Genomic DNA, 21,412 nt, shown 5'->3' on the forward strand with positions numbered 1-21,412 from the left:
AGGTTTGAAGTGACTTTAGGGGTCCTATATATTGGAGAAAAAAAACCCCAAAGTGATCCCATTTAAAAAACAGCACCCCCCTGACATATTAAAATTTGCCGTCACATAGTTTGTTAACCCTTCGGGTGATTTTCAGGAATTAATGCAAAGTGACATGACAGAATTAAAAAATGTAAGTGTAACACTAAGAACAATTGGGTGTTCGAAACGCGTACAGTTTGCACAGGCACTCGCCGTCCGGTCTACCCGTTTTTTTATGTCTTATAGTCTATTTCTATTTTGAATAAATACTATTAAAGTTAAGTGATTTTATCTCTTGGAGCCGGATTCCCTTTTTTCCACATGTGCAACTCAGGATCAGTACAGGGTCAGTAATGTATGTACAAGAGGACACTATCAGCAGAACAGAAGATTGATTATATATGTAAATCTATAGCAAAACTGTAAATCTTCCCTTAGGGCACGTTGTTTAGCAGTGCAGCCGGTCTATCTGGTGTGGCCAGTAGAGTTTTCATGGTTTCTACATCTATCTAACCTCAGCAGAGCAACAAAAGAGAAGTGTTTACATAGGAATTGTAAAATATTGTATTTTATTAAGTAATAGGTCTATAAAAATCAATTGAAAAACTCAGAAAAGGTGCTGAATATTGAGGGACAGGGTGAACAATGCTAAATAATATGTACCGGGGCAATTCATATAAATCATAGGAGTTTTTTTTCATTCTGCAGCTGAAAACAATACTGAATGGTGCACCTGGCAGATATATATGTATATCAATACTGTTCCAGAATGAGGAAACTACATAAGGTCAGACCAACCTGTAAATCCTGGAGTCAAACCTACAATCACCCTACGCCTGGATCAGAAAAAGTCTAACATTCACCTGCCGCTTACAGTGATGAGATGAATAAGAACCGTGTCCCTGCAGAAGCCACCTCACAACTATTAACAGAAGCCACCCCACGACTATTAACAGCAGCCACCTCACAACTATTACCAGAAGCCACCCCACGACTATTAACAGCAGCCACCTCACAACTATTAACAGAAGCCACCTCACGACTATTAACAGAAGCCACCTCACGACTATTAACAGAAGCCACCTCACGACTATTAACAGAAGCCACCTCACGACTATTAACAGAAGCCACCTCACGACTATTAACAGAAGCCACCTCACGACTATTAACAGAAGCCACCCCACGACTATTAACAGAAGCCACCTCACGACTATTAACAGAAGCCACCTCACGACTATTAACAGAAGCCACCTCACGACTATTAACAGAAGCCACCTCACAACTATTAACAGAAGCCACCTCACAACTATTAACAGAAGCCACCTCACAACTATTAACAGAAGCCACCCCACGACTATTACCAGAAGCCACCTCACGACTATTAACAGAAGCCACCTCACAACTATTAACAGAAGCCACCTCACCACTATTAACAGAAGCCACCCCACAACTATTAACAGAAGCCACCTCACCACTATTAACAGCAGCCACCTCACAACTATTAACAGAAGCCACCCCACAACTATTAACAGAAGCCACCTCACAACTATTACCAGAAGCCACCCCACGACTATTAACAGAAGCCACCCCACGACTATTAACAGAAGCCACCTCACAACTATTAACAGCAGCCACCCCACAACTATTAACAGAAGCCACCTCACAACAGAAGCCACCTCACAACTATTAACAGAAGCCACCTCACAACTATTAACAGCAGCCACCTCACAACTATTAACAGAAGCCACCTCACAACAGAAGCCACCTCACAACTATTAACAGCAGCCACCCCACAACTATTAACAGAAGCCACCTCACAACTATTAACAGAAGCCACCTCACAACTATTAACAGCAGCCACCCCACAACTATTAACAGAAGCCACCTCACAACTATTAACAGAAGCCACCTCACGACTATTAACAGCAGCCACCCCACAACTATTAACAGAAGCCACCCCACGACTATTAACAGAAGCCACCTCACAACTATTAACAGCAGCCACCTCACAACTATTAACAGAAGCCACCTCACAACAGAAGCCACCTCACAACTATTAACAGCAGCCACCCCACAACTATTAACAGAAGCCACCTCACCACTATTAACAGAAGCCACCTCACCACTATTAACAGAAGCCACCCCACAACTATTAACAGAAGCCACCTCACCACTATTACCAGAAGCCACCTCACAACTATTAACAGAAGCCACCCCACAACTATTAACAGAAGCCACCTCACCACTATTACCAGAAGCCACCTCACGACTATTAACAGAAGCCACCTCACAACTATTAACAGAAGCCACCTCACAACTATTAACAGAAGCCACCCCACGACTATTACCAGAAGCCACCTCACGACTATTAACAGAAGCCACCTCACCACTATTACCAGAAGCCACCTCACGACTATTAACAGAAGCCACCTCACAACTATTAACAGAAGCCACCTCACAACTATTAACAGAAGCCACCCCACGACTATTACCAGAAGCCACCTCACAACTATTAACAGAAGCCACCTCACAACTATTAACAGAAGCCACCTCACCACTATTAACAGCAGCCACCTCACAACTATTAACAGAAGCCACCCCACAACTATTAACAGAAGCCACCTCGCAACCATTAACAGAAGCCACCTCACAACAAGAAAATATTAAAGAAAAGAGCTGTGCTTGTCGTAAATCATGATCCTGTCATATTGTACCTTCTGCCTGCATCAAAATTCTACTAGGAAAGGGTCTCTGCTGTGACTGTTGGGGGGGGGAAGCTTGAGGCCTTGCTGTGATGACTGGGAGGGAAGGTGGAGGAACTGCTGTGACTACTGTGGGGAAAGTTGGAGGCACGGCTTTGCCAACTGAGGGGAAAGGTTGAGACATTACTGTGACTATTGGGGAAAAAAAAAAAGATAGAGGCACTGCTGTGGCTACTGTTGGTAAAAGATGAGGTACTGCTGTGACTACTTTGGTGGAACGGTTGAAGAACTTCTGTGATTACTAATGGGAAAGATTAAGAAACTGCTATGATTATTGGGGGAAAGGTGGAGGCACTGATGTGATTACTGTTCTCAAAGGTTGAGGCACTTCTGTGATTACTGAGGAGAAAGTTGGAAACTGTGCTGTGACTACTGGAGGGAAAGATAGAGGCACTGTTGTGACTAATGGGAGGAAGGTTGAGACACTGGTGTGTCTACTGAGAGGGAAGGTGGAGGCACTGCCATGATTGTTCAGAGATGGATGACCTAGTGAGGTTATTAAAGGAGTAGGATGAAAGCTCTGCTGGGACTACTATTTAAGGAGACAGGAAGGATGACTACTGGGGGAAAGATGGAGGAACTGCTGTGACTATCGGGGGGGGGGGAATGGTGGAGGCACTGCTGTGATTACTGGGGGGGGGGAGAAAGGTGAAAGCACTGGTGTGACAACTGAGAGGAAAGGTGGAGGCAATGCTGTGAGTTTTGGGGGAAAGGTGGAGGCACTGTTATGATTCTTCAGGGATGAATGGATGACCTACTGGGACTACTATTTGAGGAGAAAGGCAAGGATGACTTCAGGGGGAAAGATGGAGGAACTGTTGTGATTACTGTTGGGAGAGGTTGCGACACTGCAGTGACTACTGAGGGAAAGGTAGAGACATTACTTTAACTACTGAGGGGAAAGGTGGACCACTGCTGTGACAACTGGGTGAAAGGTGGAGGCACTGCTGTGACTACTGTTCGCAAAAGTTGAGGCACTGCTGTGATTACATGGGACAAAGGTGGAGGCACTGCTGTGTCTACTCAGGAGAAAGGTGGAGGCACTGCTGTGTCTACTCAGGAGAAAGGTGGAGGCACTGCTGTGTCTACTCAGGAGAAAGGTGGAGGCACTGCTGTGTCTACTCAGGAGAAAGGTGGAGGCACTGCTGTGTCTACTCAGGAGAAAGGTGGAGGCACTGCTGTGTCTACTCAGGAGAAAGGTGGAGGCACTGCTGTGTCTACTCAGGAGAAAGGTGGAGGCACTGCTGTGACTACTGGGAGGAAATGTTGAGTTGCAGCACTGCTGTGACTACTGGGTAGAAAGATTGAGGCACTGCTGTGATTACTCAGGAGAAAGGTGGAGGCACTGCTGTGACTTCTGGGGGGAAAAAGCAGAGGAAGAAAGGTAAAGCCATTGCTTGAGTAGTTTTGGTAAAGGTTGAGGCTGTGCTGTGAAAACTGAGCGGAAATGACTACCAGGGGAGGGAGCACTGATCTGACTACTAGGGGGAGCACTGGTCTCACTATTAGGGGAGGGAGCACTGATCTGACTACTAGGGGGAGCACTGATCTGACTACTAGGGGGAGCACTGATCTGACTGCTAGGGGGGGAGCACTGATCTGACTACTAGGGGGGAGCACTGATCTGACTACTAGGGGGGAGCACTGATCTGACTACTAGGGGGGAGCACTGATCTCACTACTAGGGGGGGAGCACTGATCTGACTACTAGGGGGGAGCACTGATCTCACTACTAGGGGGGGAGCACTGATCTGACTACTAGGGGGGAGCACTGATCTCACTACTAGGGGGGGAGCACTGATCTCACTACTAGGGGGGGGAGCACTGATCTGACTACTGGGGGGAGCATATAATCACCAAATATCAATACATATAGGGTATACATTTAGGTACAACCAAAAAGAGTACAAAAACCCCCTAAAATATAACTTTTAATATTTTGAGTAAAAATTACCCATACACAGGGTCAGGAGACAGTAACACCTTAATGTATCTTAACATTAATAAGAAAGGATAGAGACTAAGACGGTGGTGGGTGATCTTTCCCTTACTCACCCTACCTCACAGCGGAGGTTGGCACCCTAAATTCGACATGGCGCCCCCACTCGTCGACGGCTCTCCCTTATTATCCTAACAGGAACTTAACAAATGAAACTACCACCACACCAAACCTTAAATAAAGTGCAGTTGTGCTTATAAAGTGCAGTATAAAAGCTGTTGAAATCTTTTTTGTGGGTCAGTTTCCACAACAGAAGGGTCTAAAAATTGTTACCCTTATACACATATCTATGGGGGGTGCAATAGGTGTCTAATATCAAAGACAAAGATGAATCTTGAGCATTTGCGATATTCAGCAACATTAGTGATGCCTACAATGCCAGAACATGCAGGACACCTCTGGTATATCCAAGCACCTTAGTTATATACAGAGAATGGTATCCAATATAAATGCGTCAGCAGAATAATATGATATTGAGAACGATTATAATAATGCATCAGCAAGATAATATTAAACTGCCAGACACATGCACCATGCACAAGGGCAGCCCTTCATTGTGAGCGGCTTATTATAGCTGCCCCGGACTGTGAGAAGCCCCACTCCTTCCCCTGATGAACCCTGGTGTGTTGCCCTAGGGGGAAACGCCACAATATATGGATGAGTACGGTACATCCTATTTTTTCTGACCATTTTTAGGATGCTAAGTTACCATTAATGTCTGTATGAAATGCTGGAGGTGCATGTGTCTGGCACTTTAATATTATCTTGCTGATGCATTGATATATTATTATTGTTCTCAATATCATATTATTCTGCTGACGCATTTATATTGGATACCATTCTCTGTATATAACTAAGGTGCTTGGATATACCAGAGGTGTCCTGCATGTTCTGGCATTGTAGGCAGGACTAATGTTGCTGAATACGCAAATGCTTAAGATTCATCTTTGTCTTTGATATTAGACACCTATTGCACCCCCCATAGATATGTGTATAAGGGGAGCACTGATCTGACTACTAGGGGGAGCACTGATCTCACTACTAGGGGGAGCACTGATCTCACTACTAGGGGGGAGCACTGATCTCACTACTAGGGGGAGCACTGATCTCACTACTAGGGGGGAGCACTGATCTCACTACTAGGGGGGAGCACTGATCTCACTACTAGGGGGGAGCACTGATCTCACTACTAGGGGGGAGCACTGATCTCACTACTAGGGGGAGCACTGATCTCACTACTAGGGGGAGCACTGATCTCACTACTAGGGGGAGCACTGATCTCACTACTAGGGGGAGCACTGATCTCACTACTAGGGGGAGCACTGATCTCACTACTAGGGGGAGCACTGATCTCACTACTAGGGGGAGCACTGATCTCACTACTAGGGGGAGCACTGATCTCACTACTAGGGGGAGCACTGATCTCACTACTAGGGGGAGCACTGATCTCACTACTAGGGGGAGCACTGATCTCACTACTAGGGGGAGCACTGATCTCACTACTAGGGGGAGCACTGATCTCACTACTAGGGGGAGCACTGATCTCACTACTAGGGGGAGCACTGATCTCACTACTAGGGGGAGCACTGATCTCACTACTAGGGGGAGCACTGATCTCACTACTAGGGGGAGCACTGATCTCACTACTAGGGGGAGAAGGCAATGCAGTTACAGCAGGAGAGAAATGTGGATCAATAGGGGCGACAGTAATTCGTCCCCCACTCATAAGTCGACCATATTAAATCTTGGGGGGGAAGAAACAACTTAAACACACTCATATTTGCACATGAGGGGTAGTCTTGATCAACAAGCATGAATTTGACAAATGAAACTGATAGGGGGCCAACACCCGGCACCACCATGATCCGCTGCTACCTGGTGTCAGGACAGTCACAGTGTATGAAGTCAGAACACAGCTCCACACATCGTGCAGTGGCCGGTCTTGGGTACTGCACCTCTAGACCTATTGCAGTGAATGTGATCTTAGCTGCAGTACCCGAGAACGGCCACTACATGGTGTACGGAGCTGCGATTTTCCAGGTCCATACACGGTGTACTTGTCAGGGCTGATCAAGGGGGGTGCTGTGATGGGAGACCTCCACTTATCTGATATTAGACGGACAGAGGGAGGAAAGAGCAAAAGCCAGAACAAACTGCCATTGTTATTCCTCCTTGTCTTTTTTAATCTTCCAACAACAAGGAAGTTCTGATTGGCGCCATTCATTTTGCAAAATAATGCACTGAAAATTGGGGGAAAAGTCCAAGTATGGGGGTAAAATGGAGAAAAAACAACAACTGTCAACTCCACTGTGTTTTTTGGGATGAGATAATGACCTGGCAATATAATTCCCCAGCACCAATAAATATGGCGATACCAAAAATTGTACAGTTTTTGTTTGTTTTTTTACATTTTTTAATTTAAATAGTAAAAAAAAATTGGAAATTGTGCTGCAATTTTATAAGACATAGATTTTTTTTTATTTCTCCGTCAATGGAGCTGTGTGAGGACTTTGCCCTGCATGTGATGTTGTGATCAGTTTTTATAGCACATATATATATATATAAGTCATTTTGTAATCTGAGAGCAGAGTGATATAGGGGCAGAAACCCTGATTCTAGTGATGTGTCACTTACTGGGGTGTGCTTCTGTTTCAATACAATCAGTGTTTCATCAGCAGCACATTATCACTATAGGACTAGCTGTCTCGTGCCTCTTGGTCCAACCTCGCCCCCACCACGGATTGGCAGCTATCGATATACAGTGCACACAGTAATTAGCCAATCAGGGGTGTGGGTGGGGTTATACGTAACACAGCACTTAGAGCACTGCTAGAGCTGCAGCAGATAAAAAAGGATTGCATTACAACTGCTGCTGCACCCAGTAAACAAAGTGACACATCACTGGAATCAGGGTCTCTGTCCCGACAGCATGCTGTTGTCAGATTACATAGCAAACACCTGCTGACAGATTCCCTTTGATGTAGCTAAATGTGAGGTCAGGCACTTGGGTAGAGGAAATAAAAATAATACAGAGTATGGGTGAAGCATCAGACTATACTTTAGTGACTGGCGTCAGGTAGCTGCTGCCAAGACAAACAAAATAACAGGATGCATTGAAAGAAGCACAGATGGTCATGACAAGAACATAGTTTTGTCTCTGTACAAGTCAGTAATGCGGCCACTATGGTTTCTTTGCTGTATGATCAGTGAAAATGTGGATTATAGACTATATGGAGTATAGATTATGTCATGTATGAGCAGTGAGGCTATGGAATCTTTATGGTACATGTAGTGAGGCTATGGAATCTTTATGGTACATGTAGTGAGGCTATGGAATCTTTATGATACATGTAGTGAGGCTATGGATTCTTTATGATACATGTAGTGAGACTGGATTCTTTATGATACATGTAGTGAGACTGGATTCTTTATGGTACATGTAGTGAGGCTATGGAATCTTTATGGTACATGTAGTGAGGCTATGGAATCGTTATGGTACATGTAGTGAGACTATGGATTCTTTATGGTGCATGTGAGTCTATGGATTGTTTATGGTACATGTAGTGAGACTATGGATTCTTTATGGTACATGTAGTGAGGCTATGGATTCTTTACTGTTAGAGCAGTAAGAGTACAATTTTTTTAACAGTGTGAATTGTTTCTAGTAAATGAGCAGTAAGACTATGGATTCTTTATGGTAAACATAGGGAGGCTACGGATTTTTTACTGTACAAGTAGTGAGGCTATGGATTCTTTACTGTACAAGTAGTGAGACTATGGATTTACTGTACAAGTAGTGCGACTATGGATTCTTTACTGTAAAAGAAGTGCGACTATGGATTCTTTACTGTACAAGTAGTGAAACTATGGATTCTATACTGTACAAGTAGAGCGACTACGGATTCTTTATGGTACATGTAGTGAGACTATGGATACTTTATGTTACATGTAGGGAGGCTACGGATTCTTTACTAGACAAGTTGTGAGGTTATGGATTCTTTACTGTACAAGTAGTGCGACTATGGATAATTTACTGTACAAGTAGTGAGGCTATGGATTCTTTATGGTACATGTAGTGAGTCTATGGATTCTTTACTGTACAAGTGGTGCGACTATGGATTCTTTGTGGTACATATAGTGAGACTATGGATTCTTTATGTTACACGTAGGGAGGCTACGGATTCTTTAATTTACAAGCAGTGATCCTATGGATTCTTTATTGTAAGAGCAGTAAGACTACAATTTTTTTTACTGTTTGATCAGTAAAACTATTAAACTTTCTGCCTCATGATGTATTGATCAAAAAAAAAATAATGTTACAGGTTATGAGTACTTGATTCTGTGAATGGACATTGATCCAGGAAACATGTCTGCTTGCTGTACGTGGCGATGAATAGGAATTTTTCCCCTAATATGGGTTAATTAGTGTCTGGGGTCATTGCCTCCTCTGGTTAAACATGTTAGGTTATTGGCGGCACTCAATGGACTTGTGTCTTCCTTCATCCTTTAAACTATGAAGCTATGAATGCTCTCGTGATTCTGCCAGTGATACATCAGCAATACTGTAAGCTCATGATGCACTCCCCGGCCCCTGGATGAGAGCACAATTCAGTTGCCGCTCGGTAGAACGCCGGCCCAACATTGCACAAGTCCTATTAATTGATTGTGCAACTGGCAAGCTCTTTACAATAAAAAAAACAAAGACCTTTACAAAGGAGCTTTTCAACCTGTCAGCGCCTTCTAAGAAGGAGCTCGGCCTCAGCCATCAGCTGATCGAATCAGGTCTAGTCCCCCTTTAAAGAAGCGCTCATCCTCCTCCTCTCATCAAAGTTTTCATCTTCTTATTATATTGCAGTCATCATATTATACAGCACTGTGTACTTACAATTGCTCATCTTGCCTTTCTACCCAGATAATTCTTCTCTTTTGCGTTGGGTTTATGACTTCACGTGATGAAGCAACTAGCTGAATCCTTCAAAGCTCTATGTTGAAACAGGAAGTCTCTTTTCCCCGCATAAGTCATCACTGCAAAAGTTCCTGCGGAAGGAGTAACTTGGTCAGGAGTTGAAGAGGTGAGGACTCATGTGGGGAAAAGAGACTTCCTGTTTCTACACAGAGCAAGAAAAGAGAAGAAACATCTGGGTAGAAAGGCAAAATGAGCAATTGTAAGTACACAGTGCTTTATAATAAGATGATTGCAATATATTAAGAGGGTAAAAACTTTGATGGGAGGACGAGGTAGAGGGGGGGAAGAGGGGGAGGAAGAGGAGAAGGGGAAAGAGGAGGAGGAGAAGGAGGAAGAGAAGAAGGAGAAAGAGGAGTTTGAGCAGGAGAAAGGAGGTCGAGGAGGAGGAGGACAAGGAAGAGGAGGACAAGAAGGTGGAGGAGCAGGAAGAGGAGAAGGAGAAAAAGGAAGAAGAGAATTAAGAGGAGAAGGAAGAGAAGAAGGAAGAGGAGAAGGAGGAGGAGGAAATGGGAGGAAGAACAGGACGAGGAGGAGGAAGGGGAGGAGGAAATGGGAGGAAGAAGGGGAGGAGGAGTCGGCGGCGGTGGAGGAGGAAGAAGAAGAAGAAGAGGAGAAGGAGGAGGAAGAGGAGGAGAAGGAGGAGGAAGAGGAGGAGGAGAAGGAGGAGGAGGAGAAGGAGGAAGAGGAGGAGTGCTTCTTTTTTTAAAATATAATGTCCATAAACTAAAAAAAATCTCAGATTATTTAATATAAAAATTAGTAATAAAATGCAACATTAAAAAAGATTAAAAAGGAAAAAGAGTAAAAGGGGATGTAAAACCAAATAAAGCAAAAGGGATCTCATAAAATAAATCCAGGACAGCCCCTGTAATTGAAATATTCAATGAATCTGTGTAGTGAGAAGAACGCAGACCTGCGAGCTTCGAGGGGGACGGCTGCCATGACTGTTACATACATGCACACGCGTGCTGATACTATAACTGCGCGGACACATTCTATCAATTAACTTAATTTAAAGAGCAAGAAGCACAAACCCTTTAACCCCTTAATGACCGCCAATACGTCTTTTAACTGACCTAAGATATAAGAGAATAGCCTCCCCATAGAGGTGACAATCCAGCATCTGTCGGTTGTACACTATAGCTGACAACTTGCTGTACCAGCCACGATCAGTATTTGCACCATCTAAATCTGTTTAACCCCTTAGATGCTGCTGTCAATAGTGACTACATCATTATAAATGGTTAACAGAATGTGGGGGCTTCTTCTTTATCCCAATTGGTGCCCTCAGATCATGATTTTGTTGTCCTGATGTTTGCGATGGCAATTCATGACCAAATATTGGCCTTAGAGTCTGACGGCTGTAGTAATCTGTTTAGAAGTTAGAGGCATTTAGGTGGTAAAAATACACATTTTCATTTCTGTCATGCCACTTTGCATTAATTCCTGTAAAGCAACTGAAGGGTTAATAAACTACCTGACAGCAGTTTTCAATATGTTTAGGGGTGCTGTTTTTAAAATGGTATCACGTTTGGGGGTTTCCCAATATATGGGACCCCTAAAGTCACTTCAAACATGGATAAGTCCCTAAAAAAATAAATGTGGTAAATTTCTTTGAAAAAATGAAAAATTGCTGCTACATTTTTAAACCTCCTAAAATGCTAACACAATAAAATAACATTTTACAAATGGTGCTGATGTAAAGCAGACATGTGGGAAATGTTATTTATTAATGGTTTGCTGTTGTATGACTATCTGGATTAAAGAGATAATCATTCAAATTTAGAAAATTGCTAATTTTTTAACATTTTTCTCAAATTATTTATATTTTTTATAAATAAACACAAAAAATGTTGAACTAAATTTACCATTATCATAAAGTATAATGTGTCACGAAAAAACAATCTCAAAATCACTGGGATTTGTTGAAGCGTTGCAGAGTTATTACCACATAAAGTGACACTGGTCAGATTTCAAAAATTTGGCTCCGTCACTAAGGGGTTAAATTAGGAATTTACAGACAAACACTAGCGAGTGCATAACATTCCCCACTGCAAAGACCACACAGCTGTGCAACCCAACACCGAGCGGAGGAATGATCCCAGAGCGGCGACCGGGGCCGGGAACGAGAGAGTCCGCTTATGGAACGAGTACACGGATGGGAACGTCACTTTTATACAGAGTAAACCCGTAATACACAGATAATGCACAGTACCTGCAGGACGGCAAACAGGGAACCTCCCTGGAAAAAAAAAAACACTCGGGATAATCGCCTTTTCCTGCAGCCCCGGAAGCTGTGACCTGCAAAAAGATCAGTTACCTGGGAGGGACGGGGTGGGCTCCTAGATACTAGTACAAGTCACATCAAAAGGGGCAACGAGCAGAAAGTGTAAGGAAACAGGGTGAGCTATGCGGGAGGATTCATGGCACTGAGCGGTCCTTACAAGAACTGTCACATTCCAGACCGCACGGTGTGCGCAGGAGGAAAGAGATCTATATACAGTCATGTGCCCATATATTACACACACACATATATCAGGTGACCTGGCTCTTCTATTTTCTCTGAAACCAACTGATAGTTTTGTCGTCTCTCTGTTTGGGATCATTGTCAGATTTCTATCAAGAATGTCTCGGTATATTTAAAAAATATTTAGAATTGAGAGTCCTCGGTGGTTGATACCTTTTAATGGCTAACTGAGAAGATGGTAACAAATTACAAGCTTTCGAGACTACTCAGGTCTCATATATTTTTCCTGTATCGGTATATTTGTACATTCATCTTTCCTTAAATTATATAAAATTTGCTAGTGGGTATACTGAAAAAACAGACCTACACCATGATGTTCCCTCCACCATACTTCACTGTAGGTATGGTGTTTTGGGGTGATATGAAGTGCCTTTTGGCCTCCAAACATGGTGTATATTATGGCATCCAAAGAGTTCAATTTTGGTCTCATCTGACCAGGCTGCACTCTCCCAGTATTTCACAGGCTTGTCTAAATGTTGTTGAGCAAACTTTAAAGGCGCTTGGACATGCTTTTTTGATCAGCAATTGAGCCTTGCGTTGTGAGCGTGCATACAGGCCACGGAGGTTGCGTTGTGAGCGTGCATACAGCCCATGGAGAGGGAGTGCATTACTTATAGTTTTCTTTCAAACAATTGTACCTTCCGATCCCAGGTCTTTCTGTAAGCTCTCCACAGTTGGTTCTTGGCTCTTGGACAACTCTTCTGACCATTTTTTTCACTCCTGTGTATGAAATCTTGCGAGGAGCACCTGGTCATGGCCGCTTTATGGTGAAATGCTGTTCTCACCACTTCTGAATTAGGGTATGTGCACACGATGCGGAAAACGCTGCGGATCCGCAGCAGATTCCCATGAGTTTACATTACAATGCAAACCTATGGGAAACAAAAAACGCTGTGCACATGCTGCGGAAAAAAACGCGCGGAAACGCAGCGGTTTACATTCCGCTGCATGTCACTTCTTTCTGCGGATTCCGCAGCGGTTTAACAGCTGCTCCTATAGAAAAACGCAGTTGTAAAACCGCAGTGAAATCCGCAGAAAAACCACGGCAAATCCGCGATAAATCTGCAGCAAAAACGCAGCGTTTTTGCCCTGCAGATTTATCAAATCCGCTGTGGAAAAATCCGCAGTGGACCATTCTACGTGTGCACATAGCCTTATGGTCCCAACAGTGCTCACTGGGACATTCAGTAGTTTTGAAATTCTTCTATAAACCAACGTCATCGGTAGGTTTTGCAACAATAAGGTTGAGAAGGTCTTGAGACAGCTCACTGGTTTTACTCTTCATGAGATGTTTTTTGTGTGGCACCTCGGTAATGAGACACGTTTTTATAGACCATCAGTTCTGGCTTGATTTTTTTGCCTTTGGATGGGTTGTTACCGACATCTGGTGGGAATTTCATGTCGATAGCACCTTTAGAAAATTGGTGACGTGTGCAAACAATTAAGGATATGTTCTGTCTCCTCTATGGATCTAGCGTACACCTATAAGCCTAGATCTGTCCACTTATCACTATAGACCTACACAGGTGTATATAAGTATATACTCGCGGCCGTATATCCGCACTACTACAATGCCTTATTGTATCGCCGGCTCCTGGATTCGCGGCGCCGCTCGTCATTGCTACACAACACTCACAAAGTTGTTGAAACTTCCAAAGTTCCTCGTACATTATGGTACCACTGACGCGCGCTCCACTGGTGATCTACGGTCCACGGTGGTCTCATAGTAACTAATGCAGCTCTCCCCGATAGAGGGTCAGCTCTGCAGATAAGGGGGTCCCCCAGCAGTATAATTTTCACAATAGAGCGCACTGAAAAATGATGGCGCTACATATACATCACTCTTAAAGGGATACACACATGAAATCTAGTATATGCAGCAGAGTATACAGTATACAGCTCAAGTCATGTGATGAGAAGTGCGACCCTCACCGTCCTTTCATCGCGTCCCAAAAAGTATCTTCCCCCTCAGTTTCGGATGGTGGACGGAGGGCGTCTCTCTGTGACAATCGGGCCTCTGTCCTGACTCTTCCCCGCCCGGAGATAACTGCTCACCATCTCTGCGGAGACAGAAGACACAGAAGTGACAGAGCTGGGAGTGACGGACGCTCCTCCCAAATATACAATGCCGCTCCTGAGCCATGTGGCAGGCTGCCTGGACATTCCCTGGCTCCGATCATTGCTTCATCAGACAGGCACAATGGTCCGGGGCGAAGAGCGAGCGCTGCACTGGGGGAAGTGAATGCAGACCGCACGTCATCACATACATAGACAAACATTTATAGATGTTACATATGATCCCCCATAACAGTGCGTCACCCACGGATCCCCCATAACAGTGCGTCATCCACAGATCCCCATAACAGTGCATCATCCACAGATCCCATAACAGTGTGTCACCCACAAATCCCCATAACAGTGTGTCACCCACAAATCCCCATAACAGTGCGTCACCCACAAATCCCCATAACAGAGCGTCACCCACGGATCCCCCATAACAGTGTGTCATCCACAGATCCCCATAACAGTGCGTCATCCACAGATCCCATAACAGTGTGTCACCCACAAATCCCCATAACAGTGCGTCACCCACAAATCCCCATAACAGTGCGTCACCCACAGATCCCCATAACAGTGCGTCACCCACAGATCCCCATAACAGTGCGTCACCCACAAATCCCTCATAACAGTGCGTCACCCACAGATCCCCCATAACAGTGCGTCATCCACAGATCCCCATAACAGTGCGTCATCCACAGATCCCATAACAGTGTGTCACCCACAGATCCCCCATAACAGTGCGTCACCCACAAATCCCCATAACAGTGCGTCACCCACAGATCCCCATAACAGTGCGTCACCCACAGATCCCCATAACAGTGCGTCACCCACAAATCCCTCATAACAGTGCGTCACCCACAGATCCCCCATAACAGTGCGTCATCCACAGATCCCATAACAGTGTGTCACCCACAAATCCCCATAACAGTGCGTCATCCACAGATCCCCCATAACAGTGCGTCACCCACAGATCCCCCATAACAGTGCGTCACCCACAGATCCCCCATAAGTGCGTCACCCACAAATCCCCATAACAGTGCGTCACCCACAGATCCCCATAACAGTGCGTCACCCACAGATCCCCCATAACAGTGCGTCATCCACAGATCCCCCATAAGTGCGTCATCCACAGATCCCCCATAACAGTGCGTCATCCACAGATCCCCCATAACAGTGCGTCATCCACAGATCCCCATAACAGTGCGTCATCCACAGATCCCCCATAACAGTGCGTCATCCACAGATCCCCCATAACAGTGCGTCACCCACAGATCCCCCATAAGTGCATCACCCACAGATCCCCCATAACAGTGCGTCACCCACAGATCCCCCATAAGTGCGTCACGCATAGATCCCCATAACAGTGTGTCACCCACAAATCCCCATAACAGTGCGTCACCCACAAATCCCCATAACAGTGTGTCACCCACAAATCCCCATAACAGTGCGTCACCCACAAATCCCCATAACAGTGTGTCACCCACAAATCCCCATAACAGTGCGTCATCCACAAATCCCCATAACAGTGCGTCACCCACAAATCCCCATAACAGTGTGTCACCCACAAATCCCCATAACAGTGCGTCACCCACAAATCCCCATAACAGTGTGTCACCCACAAATCCCCATAACAGTGCGTCACCCACAAATCCCCATAACAGTGCGTCACCCACAAATCCCCATAACAGTGTGTCACCCACAAATCCCCATAACAGTGCGTCACCCACAGATCCCCATAACAGTGCGTCACCCACAGATCCCCCATAAGTGCGTCACGCATAGATCCCCATAACAGTGCGTCACCCACAGATCCCCATAACAGTGCGTCACCCACAGATCCCCCATAACAGTGCGTCACCCACAGATCCCCATAACAGTGCGTCACCCACAGATCCCCCATAAGTGCGTCACGCATAGATCCCCATAACAGTGCGTCACCCACAGATCCCCATAACAGTGCGTCACCCACAGATCCCCCATAACAGTGCGTCACCCACAGATCCCCCATGTTGAAGTCGAGATTTTCTCTCAATTGGAAACCAACCTCAGGTATTGTTGATAGGTACCTATAGTTAGGAGAAATAAATCAGAGAGACAGACAGCAGTTGTCTTTCCATTATAATCCCTGTCTACCTCTCTGTTTCCCCAAGTGCCATCATTATCCTTGAATTCAAATAGATTATTTGGACGCTTACTCAAGGGGTCTTTGTCTCCAGTAAGATTAAATTGGAACCATGTTTGTCTAGTCCATCCTGTGATGGGTAAAGCAGCAGCAGTCTTACTCTGCTGCTCAGACAGGTCTAAAGGTCGCATGTCCCAACACCCCCTTACGAATAGGTCTTCTTCAGATAATGGAGTTACAAAATAAGGCATAGTCTTAGCGGCTATAGGGGCATGGGAACAGATCCAACAATTTGACAAGTTTCGGGCCTGAACAATATAATTATGATACTGGACAAATTTATTAGTCCACTGTTTGGACAGATCACTATCCCAAATCTCAGGTACTTCATTGCTTAGTTTACCATATACCAAGGAAACAAGCATGAGAAGTGTAAGGGAATAGTACTTTCCTAGTATCATAATTATATTGTACAGGCCCGAAACTTGCCAAATTGTTGGATCTGTTCCCATGCCCCTATAGCCGCTAAGACTATGCCTTATTTTGTAACTCCATTATCTGAAGAAGACCTATTCGTAAGGGGGTGTTGGGACATGCGACCTTTAGACCTGTCTGAGCAGCAGAGTAAGGCCATGTTCACACAGTGCGTTTTTTACTGCGGAACCGCAGCGGTTTTGCCGCTGCGGTTCCGCAGCTGTTTTCCATGCAGGGTACATAACAATGTAACCCTATGGAAAACAGTCACTGCTGTGCACATGATCCGTAATTTCGTTTAAAAAGCCGCGCAGAATAGCTGCGGCAAAAAAGAAGGAGCATGTCACTTCTTTTTCCTGAACCGCAGCGGTTCTGCACCCATAGACCTCCATTGTGAGGTCAAAATCGCAGTAAAACCCGCAGATCAAAAATATATCTGCGGGTTTTACTGCGATTTGATGTGCAGAACCGCTGCAGCAGGAAGTGCGGGGGAGCGGGCGGAAGTGCGTGGGCGGAGTGTGGCTGCCCCCCCGTGCTCCGATCCCGCCCCCCCGTGCTCCGATGCCCCCCCCCCCCGTGCTCCGATGCCCCCCCCGTGTCCTAATCTCCCCCCCTTATACTTACCCGGCGTCCCGGTGTCCGTCCGGCCGTCTTCTCCCTAGGCGCCGCCATCTTGCAAAATGGCGGGCGCATGCGCAGTGCGCCCGCCGAATCTGCCGGCCGGCAGATTCGCTCCAAAGTGCATTTTGATCACTGAGATATAACCTATCTCAGTGATCAAAATAAAAAAATAGTAAATGACACCCCCCCCCACTTTGTCACCCCCATTGGTAGGGACAATAAAAAAATTAAGAATTTTTTTTTTTTTTTCACTAAGGTTAGAATAGGGGTAGGGGTAGGGTTAGGGGTAGGGTTAGGGTTAGGAGTAGGGTTAGGGGTAGGGTTAGGGGTAGGGTTAGGGTTAGGAGTAGGGTTAGGGGTAGGGTTAGGGGTAGGGTTAGGGTTAGGAGTAGGGGTAGGGTTAGGGGTAGGGTTAGGGGTAGGGTTAGGGGTAGGGTTAGGGGTAGGAGTAGGGGTAGGGTTAGGGGTAGGGTTAGGGGTAGGGTTAGGGGGTAGGGTTAGGGTTAGGGTTAGGGGTAGGGTTAGGGGTAGGGTTAGGGGGTAGGGTTAGGGTATTTTCAGCCATTTTAGCCCTAAAAAGCTTCCTAGGAAACACACAGTCTCTGCATAGAAAACTGCATAAAAAAAGGATAAAAAAACGCATCAAAAAAGGACAAAAAAAGGACCAAAAAAAAGGACCTGCGTTTTCTGCCAAGAGCTGCAGTTTTTAAAAAAAACTGTCCTGAAAAAAAAAGGATGGAAATCCTGAACGTGTGAACATACCCTTAGACTGCTGCTGCTTTACCCATCACAGGATGGACTAGACAAACATGGTTCCAATTTAATCTTACTGGAAACAAAGACCCCTTGAGTAAGCGTCCAAATAATCTATTTGAATTCAAGGATAATGATGGCACTTGGGGAAACAGAGAGGTAGACAGGGATTATATTGGAAAGACAACTGCTGTCTCTCTGATTTATTTCTCCTAACTATAGGTACCTATCAACAATACCTGAGGTTGGTTTCCAATTGAGAGAAAATCTCGACTTCAACAACTTGGAGGCTTCCCAGCGAGATTTCTACTCCATTCCCCTTCGACTACCGTTCCAGACTGAACACGGCTGCCTACCGCCTGGTCCGAGAGAGGGGGGAAAATTAGAACCCGGGTAAGTGAGCTATTGCTCGCACTTCTTTTCCTGTCTCTCCGGACGGGGAGGCCGGTAGAAGGTCAGTCTGCAGGGTTTTTCTAACGGGAATCCCTTCAGGTAGAAAACATCTGTGTTCTGTGTTATCTGTAGTAATATCTGTATTTTTTTTTTTTATTTTTTTTTTTATTGTCATATTCTCTTATAATGATAGTCTTCATAATCCGTTATCCGTCACTATTGATTTTGCTTGTGTGTTTAAACTGTGGTACAGTAATCAAATTCACCTGCATTCAGTGCGTCACCCACAGATCCCCCATAACAGTGCGTCACCCACAGATCCCCCATAACAGTGCGTCACCCACAGATCCCCCATAACAGTGCGTCACCCACAGATCCCCATAACGGTGCGTCACCCACAGATCCCCCGTAACAGTGCGTCACCCACAGATCCCCCATAACAGTGCGTCACCCACAGATCCCCCGTAACAGTGCGTCACCCACAGATCCCCATAACGGTGCGTCACCCACAGATCCCCCGTAACAGTGCGTCACCCACAGATCCCCCATAACAGTGCGTCACCCACAGATCCCCATAACGGTGCGTCACACACAGATCCCCCGTAACAGTGCGTCACCCACAGATCCCCATAACGGTGCGTCACCCACAGATCCCCCGTAACAGTGCGTCACCCACAGATCCCCCATAACAGTGCGTCACCCACAGATCCCCATAACGGTGCGTCACACACAGATCCCCCGTAACAGTGCGTCACCCACAGATCCCCATAACGGTGCGTCACCCACAGATCCCCCATAACAGTGCGTCACCCACAGATCCCCCATAACAGTGCGTCACCCACAGATCCCCATAACGGTGCGTCACACACAGATCCCCCGTAACAGTGCGTCACCCACAGATCCCCCATAACAGTGCGTCACCCACAGATCCCCCGTAACAGTGCGTCACCCACAGATCCCCATAACGGTGCGTCACCCACAGATCCCCCGTAACAGTGCGTCACCCACAGATCCCCCATAACAGTGCGTCACCCACAGATCCCCCATAACAGTGCGTCACCCACAGATCCCCCATAACAGTGCGTCACCCACAGATCCCCCGTAACAGTGCGTCACCCACAGATCCCCCGTAACAGTGCGTCACCCACAGATCCCCCATAACAGTGCGTCACCCACAGATCCCCATAACGGTGCGTCACCCACAGATCCCCCGTAACAGTGCGTCACCCACAGATCCCCCGTAACAGTGCGTCACCCACAGATCCCCCGTAACGGTGCGTCACCCACAGATCCCCCGTAACAGTGCGTCACCCACAGATCCCCCATAACAGTGCGTCACCCACAGATCCCCCATAACAGTGCGTCACCCACAGATCCCCCATAACAGTGCATCACCCACAGATCCCCCATAACAGTGCGTCATCCACAGATCCCCATAACATTGCATCATCCACAGATCCCATAACAGTGCGTCACCCACAAATCCCCATAACAGTGCGTCACCCACAGATCCCCCATAACAGTGCGTCACCCACAGATCCCCATAACAGTGCATCATCCACAGATCCCATAACAGTGCGTCATCCACAGATCCCCCATAACAGTTCGTCACCCACAGATCCCATAACAGTGCGTCACCCACAGATCCCCATAACAGTGCGTCACCCACAGATCCCCCATAACAGTGCGTCACCCACAGATCCCCCATAACAGTGCGTCACCCACAGATCCCCCATAACAGTGCGTCACCCACAGATCCCCCATAACAGTGCGTCACCCACAGATCCCCCATAACAACATGTCATTCACAGAGCCCCCATAACAGTGCGACCTCCACAGATACCCATAACAGTGCATCACCCACAGATCCCCCACAACAGTGCGTCATCCACAGAGCCCCCATAACAGTGCGTCCTCCACAGAGCCCCCATAACAGTGCATCACCCACAGATCCCCCAAAACAGTGTGTCATCCACAGATCCCCATAACAGTGCGTCACCCACAGATCCCCCACAACAGTGTGTCATCCACAGATCCCCCATAACAGTGCGTCACCCACAGATCCCCCATAACAGTGCGTCACCCACAGATCCCCCATAACAACATGTGATTCACAGAGCCCCCATAACAGTGCGTCCTCCACAGATCCCCCACAACAGTGTGTCATCCACAGATCCCCATAACAGTGCATCATCCACAGATCCCATAACAGTGCGTCACCCACAAATCCCCATAACAGTGCGTCACCCACAGATCCCCCATAACAGTGCGTCATCCACAGATCCCCCATAACAGTGCGTCATCCACAGATCCCCATAACAGTACATCATCCACAGATCCCCATAACAGTGCGTCATCCACAGATCCCCCATAACAGAGCGGCATCCACAGATCCCCCATAACAGTGCGTCATCCACAGATCCCCATAACAGTGCGTCACCCACAGATCCCCCATAACAGTGCGTCACCCACAAATCCCCATAACAGTGCGTCATCCACAGATCCCCCATAACAGTGCGTCACCCACAGATCCCCCATAACAGTGCGTCACCCACAAATCCCCATAACAGTGCGTCACCCACAAATCCCCATAAAAGTGCGTCATCCACAGATCCCCCATAACAGTGCGTCACCCACAAATCCCCATAACAGTGCGTCACCCACAAATCCCCATAACAGTGCGTCACCCACAAATCCCCATAAAAGTGCGTCA

At 46.3% G+C, this 21,412-nt stretch overlaps 2 protein-coding genes across 9 annotated transcripts in view; one reads left to right on the forward strand and one right to left on the reverse strand.

Moving 5' to 3' along the window:
* B4GALT4 (beta-1,4-galactosyltransferase 4) overlaps positions 1-21,412 on the reverse strand; it is a 107,306-nt gene that overhangs the window by 34,648 nt on the left and 51,246 nt on the right. For 5 of the 8 annotated variants that reach the window (XM_069760577.1, XM_069760578.1, XM_069760579.1 and 2 more), the window contains exon 2: positions 14,208-14,335. The exons of 2 other annotated variants lie outside the window; for them this stretch is intronic. The gene's annotated coding sequence lies outside the window, so the exon portion shown is untranslated. Of the gene's footprint in view, positions 1-11,963; positions 12,050-14,207; positions 14,336-21,412 lie in introns of all 8 variants that reach the window. One more of the 8 variants, XM_069760581.1, reaches the window with a different exon arrangement.
* Positions 10,008-10,454, forward strand: LOC138671531 (sodium/potassium/calcium exchanger 1-like). The gene has a single exon (XM_069759707.1). It carries the CDS (start codon positions 10,008-10,010, stop codon positions 10,452-10,454), a length of 447 nt encoding a protein of 148 aa, XP_069615808.1.

This window comes from Ranitomeya imitator, chromosome 3 (assembly GCF_032444005.1).
Source record: "Ranitomeya imitator isolate aRanImi1 chromosome 3, aRanImi1.pri, whole genome shotgun sequence".
Taxonomy (NCBI): domain Eukaryota; kingdom Metazoa; phylum Chordata; class Amphibia; order Anura; family Dendrobatidae; genus Ranitomeya; species Ranitomeya imitator.

Coding starts and splice junctions, on each gene's coding strand:
- LOC138671531 (XM_069759707.1), top strand. CDS start 10,008: ATGGGAGGACGAGGTAGAGGGGGGGAAGAGGGGGAGGAAGAGGAGAAG.